This window comes from Saccopteryx bilineata, chromosome 4 (genome assembly GCF_036850765.1).
Source record: "Saccopteryx bilineata isolate mSacBil1 chromosome 4, mSacBil1_pri_phased_curated, whole genome shotgun sequence".
NCBI lineage: Eukaryota > Metazoa > Chordata > Mammalia > Chiroptera > Emballonuridae > Saccopteryx > Saccopteryx bilineata.
In genome coordinates, this window is record NC_089493.1 from 260,588,343 (window position 1) to 260,610,363 (window position 22,021).

At 36.5% G+C, this 22,021-nt stretch overlaps 1 protein-coding gene across 1 annotated transcript in view; it reads right to left on the bottom strand.

The window, feature by feature from the left end:
* Positions 1–22,021, bottom strand: part of FBN2 (fibrillin 2) — a 286,570-nt gene that overhangs the window by 164,777 nt on the left and 99,772 nt on the right. Inside the window, exon 7 of the mRNA XM_066276820.1 lies at positions 18,071–18,196. Coding sequence (XP_066132917.1) covers positions 18,071–18,196 — 126 coding nt within the window. The remainder of the gene's footprint in view (positions 1–18,070; positions 18,197–22,021) is intronic.

Sequence of the window (22,021 nt, forward strand, 5' to 3'; positions counted from 1 at the left end):
TTATTATGTTTTTACCACTCAGTAGTTAAGAGTAAATCTTTAAAAATTAAGGTCAGGATATTTCAACTTATGTTCAAAACCGTCCAATAGCTTGAGAACTCAAACAAAAGTCCAAAATACTTAGGATCTATAAAACTCCAAAAAGTCTGGCCCCAGGCTGCATCTCTAAACCCATCACTTACTGTCTCCTCCGTGCCACTCCGCTCTGTTCACACTGGCCTGTCCAGCGGCTTCTCCATACCTCTCAGTGCCCCTGCTTCAGGGCCGCTGCTCACTGGTCTCTGTCGGAATTCTCTCCCCAGACAGCCAGGATTTGTTCCCTCACATCTTTCACAGCCCCATTAACATTTTACAGGCTCTCACCCTGCTCTGATTTTCTGATGGCTTCACCACGTCTGACATGGTGTGGATTTTCCTTGTTTGTTGTCTGTCCCTTCTTTCTACAATATGACCTGCATTAGCACGCAGATTTTTATCTGTTTCATTCACTCCTCTAGAAAAGTGTGCCAGGAGCTCAAAAAATATTTTTCTGAATGAATGCTTCTGCCATCGGTGCCCTCTGGACACAATGGCTCCAAAGCCTAATGCTTTTGTTGATATTTTGGGAAACCTGGCAAGGCTGAGGTCTCTCACCTCTCACCACTGACCCCAGACATATACCTCCTTTAACTGGCCCCTTACAACTTGGCCATCAGCACCAGTTTGTTGACAGTTTACCCCTAGGCTGGGGTCACCCAATCTCCAGGAGTCGGTGTGGTCAGTGCCCTTCTCAAGACCACACCACCCATCTCCTTTCTACGAGGTCCTTCCCAAGAAGGTGGGAAACCCATGTATCCTTTGCCTTTCAAACTCTGGAAATGCAGTACTAAGACTTTTCAGATACAAGTCAGGCTCCAGCTCTTCTATTCCTCCTCCTCACACTGTAGTAGTTTATAGACAGCACTTTCCAAAAATGATCCTCACTCCCCTTTGTTATCTTCAACCTCTTCAAGGGTTCCCTTTATACACAGCCTGGAGGAAAGGGGTGAACCGCCGAAGGCAGGACAGTCTTCTCCTTTCTCTTCACCCCCTTCTTTTCTCCTTCATCTCATTCCTGCTGCTCACTAGTTATGCAAATGATCAAGATAGTAATATTCCTTAAAGAACAATGAAATTTTAATTACCTTCTTAAAGATGAGCATATTTTAGAATACATTTTATTCATGAGATCCACATCTTTCTTGATTCAATACACAAATATTAATGTTTAATTACTCAGTCACAAATCCTATATACACAGGGTTTATATAAAATTGCAACACTATATTTTATGGAAAAAAAAACCCCATCTTCCATCTTGAAGCTATAAGGAAAATATAAAAGAAATGCTTTAAAATATAAAATCAAATTTGAAATAAATGCCAGAATGCTATACATCCTGTTTTTATTTACTAGTTAATTATGAAAAATATTTTTTTCTATAACAGTAAATTAAGGAAAAATATTCCATGTGGGAGGAAAAATTATAATAATCTAATTTGTGAATAGCTGCATTGTATGAGTTTGTTATGCTGAATTAATTTTCTAAGCCTACAACTAAATATTCACAATATGGTTTTACTAAAGTATTGGATCAGAATTGTTTTAGCAAACTTCAAATGTTTTCTATTACAAAGTATACTCAAAGGCTTCAAACCTGTTGTTCTTAGAACTCAACAAAACAAGAAAACCACCTCTGATATTTTTTTCAAAATATCATTGGAAGCACTTTCTATATATGTCTTCGTGTTAAAACAGAACCTATTTATGTCAAGCATATAGCAGTAATTTAGAAAATATTTGCTTATAATTTTTGTTCCTCTTGAAAAGTTATGTTTAAAAAAGTAAAATACAATACTAACTGCAATAGCACACAATCCCTTCTTTCTGAGTGCTGCAGTGATTCATATCCCGTACACACACAGTAGATACAGAAAAGTAGAACAACCTGAAATGACGGTAACGATGTGCAGCACATTTTCTCTTTGCTAATTTTAGGAATGGCCAGGTTACCAACTGCACTCTAGGTGATAGTCGAGAAGATCCAAAAAAGAGCAATGCTTTAAAGAACGGTAGAAGACTAGAAGGTGATAATTAGAGGTAAGAAAGGTAGACGTAGAAAGAAAAGTAATAGAGCTAAATGTAGTATGATCTTAGCAGGGCATTCCTTTCTCTATGGAACTCTCTGGCAAACATAATGGTGACCGTGAGTTCCAGCTGAAGAGCATTTATTTTTGGAAGTCAAATGGCTTTCTGATGATGATGACGATGATGATAAATTTTACAATGTCACTTCTCAAATTCTAGTCTTTAAAGAGCCACATCTCCATACCTACCGCTTTATCCCTGAAATCAGCTATATTACTTTTTATTTATTCTCCATGTATATTCTCATTTTAAAATTTAAAATGAGAGCATTTTTAGGGCAGCGAGAATACTCTGTATGATACTATAATGATGAATACCTGTCATTTTAAATGTATCCAAATCCATGAAATGTACAATACCAAGAGAGAGCCCTAAGGTAAACTGTGGACTTTGGGTGATTATGATGTGTGAATGTGGTTCATCAGCTGTAACAAATGTACCACTCTGGTGGCAGATGTTGATAATAAAAGATGCAATGGGTGTGTGGGGGCAGGATATAAGAGAAATTTCAGTACCTCATTCCAATTTTGCTATTATCCTAAAACTGCTCTAAAAAAACTTAAGTCTTTGTTTTTAAAAATGTGACATGATCTTTGTTCTAATCAATAATATTTTCAGGAATAACACCCATAAATACATAGTTATGATATACTAGTTATGTTTATTCCTTAACACATTTTATTAAAATTATTATAACTATTAAAATAAAACACTGCTTATCCATGATCCACCAAAAATTATCTCATCACTAAGAAAATAACTACAGAATTAGAAAGAGGACAATTTGAAATGAGGCAAGAATAATGATAATCAAGACTGTACTGACAATCTGAACCCTATTGCCTACTTCTGTAAGTCAAGTTTTAGTAGAACACAGCTACACCCACTTGTTTATGTATTTATTTTCCATGGCTGCTTTCATGCTTGTGCGGGGATGACAGAGCTGCATATTTGTGACAAAGAGTGACCTCCGTATCTTCAAATGTATATAATCTGGCTCTTTACAGAAAACGTCTGTCGACCCCGAGCTAGAAGGGTTCTGTACTTCAGAGTGTCCCACAATGTCTTGAGGAGTTTGCTCTAACTTAAAGTAATAAAACTGGAGCCTGACCTACAGAGGCACAGTGGATGGAGCATCAGCCAGGAGTGCTGGGGTCGCTGGTTCGAAGCCCCGGGCTTGCCAGGTCAAGGTACATACGAGAAGCAACTTAAACAACTTGATGCTTTCCACTTCCTGCCCCCCCCCCACCACCACCTGCTCTCCTTCTCTCCTCTCTCCCTAAATCAATAAATAAAATATATTTTTAAAAAAGTAATAAAACTGGAAATCATAGCATGTGGGTGAGGTTTATGTGATAATTAAAGTTCAGGATATCATTTGGGAAAACCAACCTCAAATATAAGGTCTACTCTCTGTAATAGAGAACTGGAAAATGAAAGTTGAATAGAAGTTTTAAATTAAACTGGAATGCTAAAGGATATATTACTTTTTTAATCCTTTCTTTTACCAGATTAAAAAAATAATAATCAAAATATCAATTTTGGCCCTGGCCGGTTGGCTTAGCGGTAGAGCGTCGGCCTAGCGTGCGGAGGACCCGGGTTCAATTCCTGGCCAGGGCACACAGGAGAAGTGTCCATTTGCTTCTCCACCCCTCCGCCGCGCTTTCCTCTCTGTCTCTCTCTTCCCCTCCCGCAGCCAAGGCTCCATTGGAGCAAAAATGGCCCGGGCGCTGGGGATGGCTCTGTGGCCTCTGCCTCAGGCGCTAGAGTGGCTCTGGTCACAACATGGCGACGCCCAGGAAGGGCAGAGCATCGCCCCCTGGTGGGCAGAGCATCGCCCCATGGTGGGCGTGCCAGGTGGATCCCGGTTGGGCGCATGTGGGAGTCTGTCTGACTGTCTCTCCCTGTTTCCAGCTTCAGAAAAATGAAAAAAAAAAAATTTAATTTTGTTGGATTAGTGAGTGGTATTCCTAATACAGTAAGAACAAGATGAAAGGCTGTTTACTTCTATGTGATAGAACTATTATAGTATCATATCCCGAAGGGGAAAGGAAAATTTTGATGTATAGTCATATAGTCCTGATAACATTTCCAAGAATCTATAGCTGAAGAATATGTTTATGCTACAGATCAGCACCAGAAACAGGTAATTAAATCAAGCCACACTAAATTTTGAATGACGGCAAATAGCTATTGGTAAATATTGCCCAAACTGTCTTCTGCTGCTCACCGGAACTTAGCCGTACAGATTCGCAACTCAGCCATGCACTTACCCTAAACGTGCTGCTGCTGCTAGAGTGGGACAGAAATACACCTCAGATAGTTTTCACAGCTAAACTGAAAAAGACATGTTAGCATGTGAAATACGAAACCACAGCCCACGAGGAAAACCAAAGCTTACATTTAAAAAAAAACAAAACACAAAAAAACCACAGTAACTAATCTAATATCCATATGATGACATTAAAAGAAACATACTCAAACCATAACTAAATTTATGTATTTGTTTGGTTTCCTTAATTTTGTGTCCTTGAAATAAATGCTTCTGAAAGTAAGGAGAACAACAGAGACTTGGAGAAACAAATTACCTGACTTTGACCAATAGAGCAGGTGACCCCAGTTAAAACTTTCAGTCATTCATATTACCCTGAAAATACCATTGGGAAACCCAATGTATTTAGCACCCAAATCGTCCTAAAATCTAGCATAGGCAAAGCACAGATGAGGAACATTTCACACGAAAATATGAAAGGATTACATTAAGAAAAAGATTCCCAGCTTGGGACTAACAAAGAAAGATAATTCAAGCATTTCACAGCTTTGTTTATTTTTATCTTTACTAAATGGAAACATCTAAAATAAATTAGCAGCCTGTAAAAATTTTCACCAGTTCTTCATACCTTTTTCAATGCCTGGGTATTGAATGAAGTATATACAACAGTCAGTAAGTGACAACACTTACAAGAAATGCAGTCCTGGATCAAGGTATTATATTTCAAGTTCTGTTACATTTTTACTTGACTACAGCAGGATATTTCTTTAGAGCAGACTAATTTCCTTCAGGCACTGAGCCATGGTAATTTGTGAAATAGCTTTTCTTTCCTTCTCTCTCTCTCTCTCAACAGAAGCTAAAGATGTATGTCAGAAATATTGTAAAACTAGCAATTTCTTTAGTTTATGTTCCATTCCCACTATGAAACAAATTATTTAGTAAGTACAATGAAGACATTAAGGAGGTATATTTCAGTTTATATCTTTTTTTCCCTAATAGCAAAGTTCAAAAATGTTCATCTGATCCTTTCATTCCAGGGTAGAATAGATTTTTCTATCATTAACACACACCTAATTTTATGTTTCTGAGAAAGGTGTTCTGGAGGCTCTCAATTTTTCCAGTGATCTTCAGCAGAAACTGCGCTGCAAAAATAATGGAAATTACTTTACCATGCTTTTTTTTTTCATATTTTAAAAAGGATTTAAATATACAAAGGCACCAGGGAAACAACACTGGTCCCCACCATTTGGGAAAGTTTCTCTGAATCCACTAAAATGCAATTTCCTGACCATTGTGTTATGCTAAATAAATCAAGTCCTCTGGGTCTCAAATGTCCATTTCTGTAATTTGGGTGGAACTGGGGTTGGGGGAGCAAAAAACAGGCTGAGACCAGTCAGGAATTAATGGATAATCTAAAACCACAGTTTCATGTTCCCTCATCATGATGATGGATTTGGGTCTATTTCATTGTTTGTGAATACTTTCATCAGACTAGGTAAATATATACTCTAGTAGTCTAGTAGGTCAATTTTGTTAATTTTTTTAGAATTAAAAGAGCTTATTTATAGGAAACTTTACCAAAAGTCATAATTGAAATGTTATATTAGAACTTTTACAATTAATTTTTAAAGATCTCAAATCACATGGTTTATTGAATCTTTTACAATTAAATTGTGCTATCCCTGCCTTCTTTAACAAACACCTAAAATGCCAAATTCTTTCTATATCATATATAATACTCATAAAACCCTAATGCAAAAAAATATACCATTATTATCTCTATTATAAAGACAAAGGCATTAATATGCTAGGGATTAACAGGGTTCAACTGGAGGACAGACCCTGACATTTGGGTCCCAAATCTTGGGTTATTGGCCACTATGCTCTCTTCTCTCTCCACCTTTATTTATTTTTTTTTTCCTTTTTTTTTTTTTTTTTTTCTTTATTCATTTTTTAGAGAGGAGAGAGAGAGGGAGAGAGAGAAGGGGGGAGGAGCTGGAAGCATCAACTCCCATATGTGCCTTGACCAGGCAAGCAAGCGCAGGGTTTGAACCGACGACCTCAGCATTTCCAGGTCGACGCGTTATCCACTGCGCCACCACAGGTCAGGCTACCTTTATTTTTTTGAATTGTACTTAAAATGTAAATTGTCATTTCTCTAAAAAGTTTTCCTCTTGTTATTGGAATAAAAATTTTAAAAAATAAATTTGTTACAAATGTTAAAATGCAATGTGAATATTCCTAATTTTGATTCACAACCTGGATGACATGCTAAAGAATATCTTCTTGTTAAATTTTTTCTTTTGGAACATGTCTTTTTCACAGACTCGTCTTCGTACTGATGATGTTACATACTGTGCCTCAAATAAAGAATCTCTTTCTCCTCCAAGCTTTCATAGAAAGTATGTGTGCAACTTTCCGTGTAAGCCATTTTGTTTGGGTTGAAGTTAAAGGAGTGATGTCACTTTGGTAACTCCCTAGAAATATTGCTGTTGACTAAGACTGTCAAGCCAGTGCCCAAGTTACTTAATGCACGTGTTTTAATAGTGGAAGTCATTTGTGGGTAGAAACTAAGAGTTGAAATTGGCAACTTCCGGTAAATATGCTAGGAAGTCATATGTGCTAATTCTGCCTCCAATGTCAGATCTGGGCTGCTGTTCAGCTCCCCCACTGGACATCCTATCATTCTTCCCCATGGGTCTCATTTTCTTGGATGTGACCTTTCCAATAATGAGACATACAGGGGACCCCACTGCTATCCTGCCACAGGGCCACTATGCCCTTTCCAATGATTTTAAAAAGCATAAATGGTTCATATTTCCATTTTATATTTAAAATGTTTTTAATGTTTATTTTATTGATTTTAAGAAAGAGGGGAAGGAAGAGAGAGACAGAAACATCAATCTGTTCCTGTATGTGCCCTGACCAGGAATTGAACTAGCAACCTTTGTGCTTTGGGACAATGCTCTAACCATCTAAACTATCTGGCCAGGGCCCAATATAGATTATAATTCTTAATACATATGCTCCAAATCTATAAGCTACTCAATGCTTTGCCTCCAAAGATGAGTACATCATGAAAGCAGATTCCTAACAGCAAAGGACTTTTACTATCAATTCACATGAATACAAGTAATTGTCTATTTTATATGGAGGGAGAAAAAAAAGAGAGTAAGGGAAACAGACATATCCTGCTGGATGTCATTTCTGCTTAGCATACATAGCATGGCAAGTTAAGATGGGCTTTGATTCTCAAAGCTGTTAGCTCCATTAAAAGACATTCATAACATATAATATAAGGTTATATGTCAATTAGCCCAATGGAAAAAAAGGATGACCAAGTGGAAGGGCTGGAAGACAGTGAGCCTAGGGAAAAGCAAAGAAGAGGAAGAATATGGAAAACAACCCATTGCCTCACTCATATATTTCTTTAACAAGCACTTACTGAGAGAATGCTCTATATTAGGTGTTGAGGCACTATGGAAAGTACCTGAAAATCAGATTAGAAGAACTTGGTTGGGGAGTAAGAGTTATAATGAGAAGTTTAAGACTATTTAATTTTGGGTCCCAAGGTATCACAAGGAAATGACCAAAAGAGTTTCCATTATTGTCCCTGTGTTAAGAAAAATTTATAATTTTGCTCTTAGGGGAGAGGCTGTGGGGAATGGGGAAGTGGAGGGTTAGGATTAGGGTAATGTTTGCAGTATCTCTGTTTCTCCTGCATGATTTCTTGATCTGTATTATGAGCCCATAGCCTCATGGAAGGGCCTTAAAGAGTAATCTAGAAGATGATGTTAACTCTGTGAGTCAGAGGAGGATTAGTGACCACTCAGCAGATGCTTCCTCACTAATCGGGGCATCACACAGGGATGAGGCGGAGGTCTCCTAACTGAAGAGGATGAATTATGAGGCTCTTGTTCCCCAGTAGGCACCGAACAACAGTAAGTGGGACCCAGGTTCCAGAATGCTCATGATGGTCTGACATGAGCTGCTTACTGAGAGATCAATCATGATAGAAATATGAATGAGTCACCTTTTAGAAATAAATGGATCAAAAGGATAAAAATTCCTCTGGAAAACCAACATGACCCTGGCTCCATGGCTGAACAAACTAGGGAGAACAGTGGGCCCTACTCTGAAGGAGACACCTTGTTACGAAACAAGGGGTGTGTGTGTGTGTGTGTGTAGAACAACATGTAAGTATATAGATGAATCATTATGTTTAATACTAACTGTAAAAAGTAAGCTCCACAACAGCATTAAACCTTTTCTGTAGTCTTAAAAACTAAAATAGTAATAATAATAGTGATTGATGATAACAATAATAATGATGAATGGATTATCTATAGGTGTAATAAAAGTATCCCAAAAAAGGCAAGAAAGTGTTGATTCCTGGATAGAAAGTGATGGTTCTGTGGGGAGGGAAGTAAGCACCATGGGTAGTGCAGGTAATTGTCATGGTCCTAGCTTTTGTTTTTGGTGGTTTCATGGGTGCTTAGTATATTATTTTAGATAATTAACTACATAAAAGCAGGCTGCAGGTGGAATAATAATGAGATATTGTTACAAAACAAATCCTATGTTTAATACAATTCTGTTCAACTCAGAAAAAGAGCTACATATATCTGTGTGTGTATGTAGAGAAAGAGAGAGCTAAATTGCTGTAATAAACAAACGCAAAAACCATAAAGTAGAAAAGGATTGACCTGTTTTCCACTTTGAAAGTCTAACCCAACTGCCAAGGAGTGGCTATGTTTTGACCACTACATCAGTTCTAATTTCACCGGGCTGTGCAGCTCACTTGCAGTTGATGACCAAGATTTTATCAGCTTTTCATTTAAAGATGATTTAAGAACATCTTTCTTCATAATATGACTACCACATACGCCCTTTTAAATAATGCTTGTGTTTTTGTCAAAAGCAAATTATACTCAGCTTCACTGTAATTATCATCTCTGACCTGCCTCTCCCTTACTGTCTATTTTACTCCTACTTCAAGTCACTCAACATATTTTAATAAGATTGTTTTCCCTTGACAATTAATGACAGGACTATTAAAGTCCAACACATTTCATTTGATGCTCAAAAGCACTTAATGATTCATAAAAGTAATAGTTTTAAGAGTAAGTGAAATTCTGCTCAAATCCCAGATTTTCATTCCACATGAAAGCTTATTCGTTTGATAAGCACTAGATGTATATATATTACCTGCTTAGTAGCATGTACTGTGCCATGGATACACTTGGGGTCCTGGGGAACAAAGGTTGCAATGCCTCGTTACAGAGGCTCTAATAGTCTTGGATGCACTGTTCCAAGCCACCAGGAGAGAGACAAGAATTCTGCTACAGGAGTTAGTTCATAGCTTAACAGAGAAAGGATAAATTGTCTTTCTCCTTCTTCCTTTTTGATTTTAATTTTTTTTAGCAAATAATACATTTACATGGTTCAAAGTCAAAAACTTAACCTTAGGGCACTCAAGGAGAAGTCTCTCCTTTCCACCTCTTCCTCCAAGTCAGTCAATTTCCACCCCAGAATATCAAGTGACACAGATTTCTAATTTTCTTCTGTGGGTATTCTATGCATAACTAAGCACACACACATACAACCTTTTTGAAAATGAAAATGTTTTACAACTTATAACAAAATATCTTAAACATACTTTTGTATCAATATATAAAGTCTACAATCTTTTTTAAGGATAGTTTCTACTGTGTACATAATTCACAATTTAATCAGTTTAGTATCAGGTATAAGTTACTATATTTTGCTATTATAAAAGAAGACAGGAGAAATCAGTTTATAAGTCGATCATTTCTTGATTAAGGACAGGATAAATTCTTAGAATAAAAATTACAGGATACATGTTAGGTACGTTTGTAATTTTGATAGAGTTCTAAATTGCCCTCTAGAGAGGTAGTGCCAAGTATACACTCTTATCAGGAATTTAGTAGTAGTGGTAGTAGTAGTATTTGGAAATTTAATTTAATGGGGTGACAGTGATCAATAAAAGTACACAGGTTGGCCCTGGCCGGTTGGCTCAGCGGTAGAGCGTCGGCCTGGCGTGCGAGGGACCCGGGTTTGATTCCTGGCCAGGGCACATAGGAGAAGCGCCCATTTGCTTCTCCACCCCCCTCTCCCTCCTCTCTGTCTCTCTCTTCCCCTCCCACAGCCAAGGCTCCATTGGAGCAAAGATGGTCCTGGCGCTGGGGATGGCTCCTTGGCCTCTGCCCCAGGCACTAGAGTGGCTCTGGTCGTGGCAGAGCGATGCCCTGGAGGAGCAGAGCATTGCCCCCTGGTGGGCAGAGCATCGCCCCTGGTGGGCGTGCCGGGTGGATCCCGGTCGGGCGCATGCAGGAGTCTGTCTGTCTTTCCCCGTTTCCAGCTTCAGAAAAAAAAAAAAGTACACAGGTTTCAGACAAGCATTTCTATAGCATTTGAACCGTTGGTTATGTTGTGTGTCCATAAGTCACATCATTTTCTGTCACTGTATATTTGCCTCCCTTCCCCCCCCCCATCCTGGTAACCACTTCACTTTTATCTATGTCCATGATTCTCATTTTTATATCCCATCTATGTGTGAAATCATATAGTTTTTAGCTTTTTCTGGTTTACTAATTTCATAGTATAATGTTCTTTTTGTGTGTGTGTGTGATAGAGACAGAGAGATAGAGAAAAGGACAGGAAGGGAGAGAGATGCGAAGCATCAATTCTTCGTTGTGGCACCTTAGTTGTTCATTGACTGCTTTCTCATATGTGCCTTGATGGGGGGGGAGTGGGTACAGCAGAGCAAGTGACCCCTTGTTCAAGCCAGTGATCTTTGGGCTCAAACCAGTGATCTCTGGGCTCAAGCTAGAGACCATGAGTTCATGTCTATGATCCCATGCTCAAACCAGCAACTCTGCACTCAAGTTGGTGAGCCCATGCTCAAGCCAGATGAGCCTGCACTCAAGCTTGTGACCTCGAGGTTTTGAACTTGAGTCCTCTGCATCCCAGTCCGACTCTCTATCCATTGTGCCACCACCTGGTCAGGTTGTTTTCTTAACAGAAAATTTTAAGATTGTCTATTTCCCAAAATCCTCACAACAGTTTTTCCATTAGAACTTTTATTTTATTAAGGTTTATAAGTAAAGAATGTTATCTCATAGTTTTATTTTGCAATTTCTTATTCTAAGTAAGAATAAGCATGTTTTAGTGTATTGATCACTGGTATTTCCCTTGTTGTCAACAGCCAATTCTTCTCCCTGAACATTTTAATCGGATATTTGTTATTGATTTGTAGAATCTCTTTATGTATTAGAAACATGCTGTTATTTGTGTTATGAGTTGCAAATGTTTTCTGAGTTTATCATTTGTCTTTTATTCTTACTTGTAGTGTTTTTTTTTCCTTTCATTGCCTTGCAAGTTATTTTATCTAATGTGCCTGAAATTACCAATCTATACCTCTAGAGCTTTCTGGTGAAGTAACATATAATAAATATTTTCTCAGATCTAAGACTCTATAAAAATTCCCATGATTATTTTTAACATCACTATTCTCTTTCTGTTGATATTTATGTCTTAGATTCATTTAAGATTTATCTTGGTATAAGATGTGATGTATGGACATCAAATTATTTTTCTTAAAATGATATTATTCACTGCATATTCTATTGTTTTCCCATTGATTTAAATGTTAGATATTTGGGTTCTTGTACTAGAATTTCCATTGTGTTCCACTGGGCAGTTTGTTTACATGTTGGTAGCATAGTAATTTAGATATTTCAGCTTTCTAACATGTTTTAGTATCTAGAAGAGATAGGCTAGCTCTGTACTCTTCTTTTAAATTTATTTTCCCTTTCTTATTTTTTCAAAGGAATAGTGTATTTGGCTATTCTGAAACTGTTTCTTTAGACCTCTGCTATTGACTCCTTTCTATGAATAAAGACAGAATTACTTAAGTTCCACTTATTTGTACTCTTGTTTCCTAGACCTTTAATTTCAATGCTAAAGTCATAGTAAGTGAATTATTTTAGCACAGTGGTACAGAATAAATGTTCCTATTTATAAACAGAAAATACAGCAAAAATCCATTGACTATATATCTAATACACCAGCCAGAAGAGGCAGTAGAACATACGTTAGAAAGAAAGGTTAAGTTTTTCAAGAATTAGTCCTTGTTTGCTATCCTTGGCTACTGTGCTTAAAGTGGTCATCTGGGCAGACTGCTGAGGTGATGAACATGGGCTGGAGTCTGTGAGCTGTCAGGTATGCACCCACAAACATAAGGCTTGGACCAACTGAATCCTGATGACACAAAGGGAAAGTTCCCCTATTCGTGCAGGATGAGGTGAAGAAGGAGAACTGGAGGTCAAGGTTCCATATTTTTTTTCAGCCTTTACCATATTAGATGAGATAGGCAATACTTTCTTTAATCATGCAAACTCCATCGCCAGTGCAAGGATCACCAAACAGGGTGTGATTCTGGCCTTGCTGGACCGCAGCACATTACCATGTAATGCTATAAGCAAGGAGAGAACCGTGTTCATGTTCTGCTGCTGTCTTCATGAATGTTCCCCCAAGAAATGCACTCTGTGGGCTAGGGCATATGCTGCCAGGTTATCCTCCCGTGTTTGCTCAACACTCACTAAGATTAGAAGCTCTGGAGTGAGTCTAGCAAGTTGGAATCCTGGCTGCTCTGTGCTTTCTTACGATATCACCTCAAGAATGTTACTTAGCCTCTCTGTACCTCAGTTTCTTCATCTGTAAATTGGGTTCATGACGGTAACCAACTTCACAGCACTGTGTGGTGATTAAATAAGAAAATCTATGAAAAGTAGTTTATCATCTAGAACATATTAAGTACTCCATAAATATTAGCTTTCAGGAAAACGTTATTTTGGTACATAGAATGTGCTGGCAGAATCAGACAAGAAAAATAATTAAAATACAATGTAGAAAGTGCTGTGATGGAGAAATAACTCATTTGTTATAGGAGCAGAAAGTAGGTTTGGGTTTAGCAGCCTTGGCTGTCTTATTTAAGAAAGAGGAAATTTATGCTTTAACTAATATGCTGTAAATTTCTTTTTAAAAGAACTTAAGAGATGATGGTTTTGTGGTTTTTTAAATTGATGGCCTAAAAAGTTTTATCTCTTGCCAATATTTACAATCCCTTTACTTGAATCTCAATTTTAATATATAATTTTCCTTTTTGGAAATAGTCAATGAATTTATTTATCATTTATTTTAAAGTTAAAAAAATAAATAAAAAATAAAGTCAAAACACTTTCGGTAATATGAGTAAAAGCAAGTACTTTTCAGTTTAGAACAGAAGTTTATTTTCCACGGTTTATCAAAGCAGAGTTGGAGCAGCAGCTATAGGTACCGTGCCAACAAGTTTTGTGAGTTTCATGAGCATAAATAAGTGTATTTGTTGTCACAAATCTCAAACAACTAAATGCTGTGGTAATGGACCAAAGCTGAAGACTCTTCAGAATAAACTGCAAACAACTCTCTGACCTATAAAGAGCCATTGAAGGGAAACTTTCCAATACAGTGATGCTATTTTCCTGCCTTCCATTTAAGCCAGGAAAGAGTAACTAGCTCAAGGAATGTTAAAGAAGGTATAGTCTGGAAGGGGGATCATGCGAGGACATCTGGCACCTGTGTGTGTTTTATTCAAGTGGACTAAAATTCAAAATAACGTTTTATTATTTTTTAAAAAAAACCCAAATTCCGGAAAGTCTGGATATACCATTTCATATTAGATAATATTAAGGTGTTCTGCTTGCCTTCTTCATTTAAAGTAAACAAATATTTAGATGAATGAATCTTTGAATTGAGCGAGTAATTGAAACCACCTTCTCTTCAAATGTGAAGAAAGAGTTTACTCCACCAAAGAATCATTTTGTTCACTGTATGACAGAAATAGGAAAAGATTTTGTAGCCAATCTGGCCCAGGAGAAATAAGACATGACTGCAGTAGGCATAAGAGGTTTTATTAAGTCCGGGACCCTAACTGAGTAAGAAGAAAAATAACTGATTCTCCTTTAGGTGTGCATATGCACACATGAGTTGGCAGAGAGAGACTACTTCTACAGTAGTCCATTATCTGAACATGAAAAGAATCCTCCGTGAGAATCTACCCAACCAATGATATTAAACAAAACAAGCCTCAATGACAGATACTGAGTCATATATTTCAGATGTTGAATTGGGAGATGAATGATGTCCCATTTTTTTATTTTAATATAAACTATATATGTGCAAACTTAATTTTCAGCAGAAGAAGCCTTATAAGATAAGATTTTAGTTAAGAAGACATGCCAATGAACCAGCAGAAGACAGCTCTTTCTTTTAAATAGAGAGCAAAGGTGCCTCACCTCAGAAACACTACCTGCAGGTGAATGAAGAGGGACAAAGATACAAAGATCTAAAAATGCCAACCCATATTTAATGTTTACGATCTTGGTCTCTGAATGGCAATCAGACAGAGCAAAATAAAATCATGAAGAAAATGAAAAAAAGTTGGATGAAAGAAAAATTCCCATGATGATCATTAGCTTCTTTCTAAACACAATTTTAATTCTGGCCATAAATTTCACCTTCTTTTTGGACATTTAACTCAACTCAAAGAAATTAAACTATTATATACAAACTCCTAATTAATTAACAAATATATTTTGGAGCCTACAAAATACCATGAACAGTTCCAGGTTCTCGGATACAGCAATAAATTTTTTTCCTTAAGGATCTTAGTCAAATGTTAGAGCAAGGTGGTAAATAGAAAAAATATCAATGACAAAACAATTAAAAGTTAAGAAGCTAACTTAGCAATTTCTTATTAATGCTACAACCATCTTTGCAGTCACTCAGGTCCAAAACACTGGAGTGACTTTTCTTATTTCTGAATAGATTTAGTAAATTACAGACATAAAAAAATTCGTTAGAGAATTTCATTGCCATATAAACAGAAATATGATATGTGCTATAGTAGAAATAGAGAGTGCATCATTTTAAAATAAATTTTCCAAAACTACTTTATTTTATATTTACATTGAAATCCACATTAAAAAACTAAAATATCTTACCTTTGACATTCATAAGATATTACTATGGTTGTATTTTTATTTGAAGCAAACACTAAATTTATGTCAACATTTTACACCGACACTATATAAATTAAACATAAACTGAAATATAATTTAAAACCTGTCACTAAATGCAGCAATAGTTTACAGTATTTCCAAATCCATTATGCTACCAATCACATTAAATAATTTTAATAAGGAAATGCCACTTTATCTTTTACATAGAAAAACAATCTTACCCCCTCAAAATTGGTAATAGTCACTTGTAAGACATATCCAAATAAATATGACTTATATACAAAGGAAAGGCTTCATAAAACCTTTAGTTTTCAAATTCTAATCACCCCTTCCAATTTCTGCTATTCCCACCAATTCCAAATATTGAATCACATAATTCTTTCTGGGCAGTGGTTAAATGGATTTGGCTGCCTGGGCAGGAAGCAAGGAAAGAGATGACTGGATTCAGGGCTCTGGGAGGTGCCTACATTACATCAATATCCTCCTTTCCTAAAGAACACAGACAAGTGCAAATAAAGAGTTGCACTGTCTTTCTCCAAACTCTGTTTTGGCTCTATATGTTGTTTTGATGAAATGTGATGGAGAAAAGGCTCATTCTGTTTTCAACAAAGAAGAAATATACATTGTTTGATGATTAATGGAAATGTCACAACCATTTAAATCAGCCAGTGGCTGTGCTCTCTCACCTATAATCAAACTTTGTCTTTGTACTGAAGTCTATCACCCTTGAATCTAGTTTGGACCAGGGAGTTAGAGAGTTCTAGATTCCAGAAGGACAAAGTGAAGGGGGTGACAAAATGTTAAGTAATAGAATACCCCAAGAATGTCAGGAGAGAAAACAGAAAAAGTAGCAAGGATACCGCACAAGCACCACCCAGGCTTTCTGCAGATCTCTACTCCCTGGTCCAATTGCCTGTGCCAACTCTAAATTGTCCCAAAGGTTAAGTATTTTTCTTAACCTTTCCAATATAGGCAGACTTTGATTATCAACCTTGTATTTAAGTAGCATAAACTACTTGAACATTCTTGCTATCAGTTACTGAGAGAAAATACTTGGTCTTTAAAATAATTAAACACATTTTAATTGCCTTCTCTTTTGGGTGAGCATGAGATTAAGTTTAATAATGTGAATAAAATTATGAAGATTATTTTGAGTCTGACTATAAATGAATTGAGACAAATAGGAAATATGAGATGATACATATCTTATGGGCTCATGGGATTATGATTTCTGGTGTTAAAACAATAGCATCTCCTGTCTAATAAAATAGTTCACATTCTTGTTTGTGTTCTATATTCAACTCTGGATTTTACCTTTACCCATTTTTTTTCTTCTACACAAAAGAACATAATTTTATTATAACTGAGCAAAAAAAAAAATACTGCCTTTTGAAAAGGAAAAGAACAAGAGAATTATATAATATGCAGCAGAAGATATTAGTTATTGAAGGTAAGTGAGTCTAAATGAAATTGTGATCATTTTTTCACAGGAAGCAATTATGTTTGATACTCTTAGTCTACTGAACTCAGAAAATGCTTCCAGTTAAGATCATAGTAGGCAAATAAAATAAATTAAGATTTACTGTATTCCCCATATACATTTTTCCACCTCAGTTAAGTTAGACTGGCAAAAACAAATTCCTAGAATAAATTTTTTTTAAACTTTGAGGAGATGAGAATGCTTATGTCACATAAAAAATGAGAATAGATATACTGTACTATCTTTAGAAAACTACCTTGGTTGAAATAAATTGATCCAGGTGACAAAGTAACTGAAAAGGTAAACATTATCCCTCAATACTACCAGAAGCATAACAATTATTCTAAATCCATGTTCATTAAACTTAGACACACTTAAAAGCTTCTTGAATTTTATAATGATCACAAAAGCTTTGGATCACAACTATGACAAATTAATTTATTTTATTGGAGAATGCCGATGTAATTTACATTTCAACACTAGAATCCAAAACTCATATTCCAGAAAATTATAATTTTTTAATAATATTCTTTCACAGAATACCTATTATGGTACTTTCGAAATGCTCCCTGAGTCAATTATGCTTGTTTTTCAGTGTAGTGGCCAGGCAAGCAATAATATTCAATATAAAAATTAAAATATTTATTTTATACTGTATCAGAATGCCAACTTCTACTGAACTGTTTTACACATGACACTGTATTTCACTTGCACTTCTCTTCAACCTGCTTTAATCTTTTATATAATTTTCTAAGTGAAATGACAAACTACTTCATTAAGGAAAAAGTATAAATGGCTGGATCAGTCCCATTCTCATTACAAAATAAAAACAAAGATACTAAACCAAGACGCATAATGCCCACTGGCTCTTCCCAAATCACAAACCAATAAAAAAACCCACATGCACAAACCAATACAAAACTACCCTAAGATTATGATTCCACTTTCATATCAAATTAAAGAACTCTGATTCTGATTAAATTCTTCAAAATTTAAAATGAGGTTGGTTTTTCTTGGATTTGAGTCATCGGGCAGGTATGGAGAGACACTCAAAAGTAGGACACTCACCTTCACATTTCTGTGTCGTTTCACTCTGCTTGTGACCGGCAGGGCATTTGCATTCAAAAGAGCCCACTGTATTGATACAATTTCCTCCCTGACATACCCCAGGAATAGCTTGGCATTCATCAACATCTGCAAGAAGAAAGCATTTTAAACATAGATACCACTGATTTTGCAAATATTTCTTTAATGTACAGAAAAAAATTCAGTTGTCCTAAAAAAGATGGTGTGAGGTGAGTCAGGACCCCTTCGTGTGCATACTTTTTATATTTTTTTAAAATAGCATGTATATGTTGTAGATTTCATTTTGTTTCCCGATTTTTTGTTTTGAAATTTTATTTTTAGAATCCATTCATGTTGTTATATTGACAACAAATCTCTTGCTTTGATTTGCTGCAGAATACTCCCGAGTGTGTTCATTCTTCTGGTCATGGGTACTCAGTATACCCCCACCTTCTCATCCCCTCAGTAAATAATGCAATGAATGCCCCTACTATGTCTCTCTATGAAGTTGAATGAACATGGACTTTGAGGACTCAAAGAGACTCTTTATCCTTTTGCTGTAGACCCAGAACAGAATTACTAGATTACTAGATCACAGGGTATATATACAGCCAATATGAATAAGTAATGCTCAATGGTCAAAAAGCCTATAACAATCTTCATATCACCAGCAATCTAAACACCAATGAGTAGTCCACATACCTCTACTGTTCATAAAGATTCTTGTGTTTTCTCTTCTATGCCAATACATGATATAACTATCCAATATTTTAATTTCCTTTGGCCTAATAATTGCAAAGGGATATTCATTATTAATTTTAGTTTTCATATCCCTAAATATTAATGACTATGCTTGCTAGCTTTTCAATTTCTGCATCTGAAAGTTGTCTGTTTATCCCTTAACACTGTTATATTGAGGTAGTTGTATACTTTTTCTAAATTTGAAACCTTTTCTGTTTTAGACATGGCAGTTATCTTCCTCTCTCTTTAAGCTGTCTATTAATTTCATCCATTTAGGAACTGATGTCCTTCATATTGACAAAATTAAATTCGAGAAACTGTAATAAATATTTTCAAACAAATGAAAGCTGAGACTCTACAAAATATATTAAAGGAAGTTCTTCAAGAAAAAACAAAAATGAGATGGAAATTAAGGTCTACAAAAAAATAAAAAGCACTGGAAATTGTAAATATGTTGATAAATATAAAAGTGAGAAACATTTCTCACTTTTAAATACACATAAAGATAACTGGTTGTTGAAAATAGCAACAGTCACAATAATAATAATGTATTCTGGAGGTTATAAAATACATGGAAATAGAATGTACAACCATACTAGCATGGAAGATTAAAGGGGGAAATGGAAGAATACATCACTTATTACATTATAATTAAAGTGGCATAATATTATTTGAAAATAGATTGTAGAAAGTTAAATATGGAAAGACAAACACAGAAAAATATAAACAAAGAGGCAGAACTAATAATACAACTGTGGAAATAAAATGGAATATTAAAATATACTCAATCAAATAAAACAAAAGAGAAAAGAAGGAATAAAGAATAAGCAGGAAACAGACCAGAAATAGTAAGATATATATTTAAAACCAATAATATTGATAATTATATGAAATGTAAACGGTATAAATAATCCAGTTTAAAAAGCTGAGATTGTCAAATTTAATTCGAAAAGGCAAGACACAGTTTTATATTGTCTATAAAAAACCCTATCTTGGAGTGACGTCAGAGAAATGGCACCATAAAGGGTGCTCCCGGTCTCTCCCCTTGAAATTTCAATAAATTTAACAACTAAACACAGAAATAATCTCAGGAGCACCTGAAATATACACACACCAGACAAAGGTATGACTTGGCAAAAAGGTGGTTTAATATATAATCCATTCTAAAGAAAAAAACAGAGAACGGGGAATTTCACTTTCATTACTGATCTGAGGAAGGGGCACTTTTGTTTGGAGCCGAGCAAAGTGGAGAGTCTGAGATAGAGGGGAAGGAGCTGAGTTAGGGTGGATGCTCAAGCAGAAGAAAGAACAGTCCAGCTCGGCCTGAGATGGTGGAGGTGGGGCGCGCACACAGGCGGCAGGCTCCACCTAAGATTACTAGTGCCCGGTGCCCACGTGAGCCCGCACCAGCACCAGCAGCACTGAGCATTCCCAGCTCCGCAACCACCTATGGTGTGTGTGACTCCACCTGGCACCACTGGCATGGAAGCGTGCACACATGTGCACCCAGACTGGAAGGCTTAGCTTGAGATTATCAGTGATAGGCATCTGCATGGGCTGTTGCCAGTGTCTTTGTGCATTCCCAGCTCCACAACCACCAGCATGGGACGTGCGTACGGGCTGGGTTCCTTGGGCCTGGGATTGCCTAGGCAGGGCGCCTTCGTGGGGCCGATGCAGGTTTCTGAGCGCAATCCCACTTTTCCGGCTCTGACTGAGATCACAGGCGCTGGGCGCCTGAGTGGGTGGGTGCAGGCCTCTGTGTGCATTGCTGGAGTCATGGGGGCTGGACGTGCACGTGACTTGCTGCAGGCTACCAAAGAGTGCATGAGGGAGAAGCCTGTGGAGATTAGACCCGCAACTTGCTGAGGCATGCTAGACATGCCCAGGGGCCCTTAGAAAGGCACTAGATCTGCAATAGGGTCCCAGCCCTGCCTGCTCTCGCTGGTGGCTCTGGTTGGCCCAGCCTTACCCAGAACTGTGCTTTGAGCAGTTCTAGAGAAGGGACCTAGTTGCTCTTAGAGCCTCTTGCTCTGCAAAAAGTAGCTGGGGTGAAACACAGCTAAGTCCCCAGGCTGCTAGCTCAGGTAGGAGACACATGGGGCGAGGCACTTGGAAAACTGAGACTTCCATTGTCAGAGCCTCCAAGCCCTAACAAGTGCCGCCTACCAACGGGACTAAGGCCCAGTCTATGTCATTGCCATAGTGACACAATAGCAAACCTCTGCTCAAGAGCCCCACAGAAGCAAACCCTATAGTACAGTGCCACCTGTCAAAAAAAAAAAAAAAAAAGGAAGAAGCTACCTCTCAAAACCAGAAAAAACTTACATTTTAATAATTCTTTTTTTCCATTTTGGTCATTTTATCTTCTTTCCTTTTTATCTTTCCTTTTCCTTTGAACTTCATTATCCATAGTTGTTACATTTTCCATTCTTGTTTTTTTGTGAGGGTTTCATTTCAGAAACCTTTATCTTTTTTTTATTTTTTATTTTTTTTTCTTTTTCTTTTTCTCTCATTTGATCATCATTTATCATCAAATTATTATATTTTGAATTCATATTTTTCTTTGTGGCATTTTGCATGTTTTTTACTTCATTTTTTATCTCTTTTGTCATTTTTCCTCAGTTCCTCTCCTTGTTCTCTGTAGTTTTTGTTTCACTTATAGAATTTTCATTGTTTTCACTGTATCTTTTAAATTTTTATTTTATTTTTTTTGATTATCTCTTATTAGTGTTATTAACATTACCACTCTCAAATGCCATTAAGGAAAAAGAAATCAAATATCAAGGATACAAAAGACAGAGATGTAGCTCAGATAGATGATGAAAAAACTCAAGAAACAAATTTCAATTACTTGGAAACCTTGGAGTTAAATGATAGAAAACTAAAAATTGAAGTCCTAAAAATACTCAGGGAAATACAAGAAAGCATGGAAAGGCAATTTAAAGAGCTCAAAAAACAATTTAATGAAGAAAGAATACTTCACCAAGGAAATTGAAACTATAAAAACGAATCAAATAGAGATGAAAAACTCAATACATGAACTGAAAAATGAGGTAACAAGCTTAGCTAATAGAATAGGCCAGACAAAGGAGAGAATTAGTGTCATAGAAGACAGGCAACTAGAGATACTACAGAAGAAGAGGTGAGAGACTCATGAATTTAAAAAAATGAGAAAGTCCTACAGGAATTGTCTAACTCCATCACAGAGAGCAA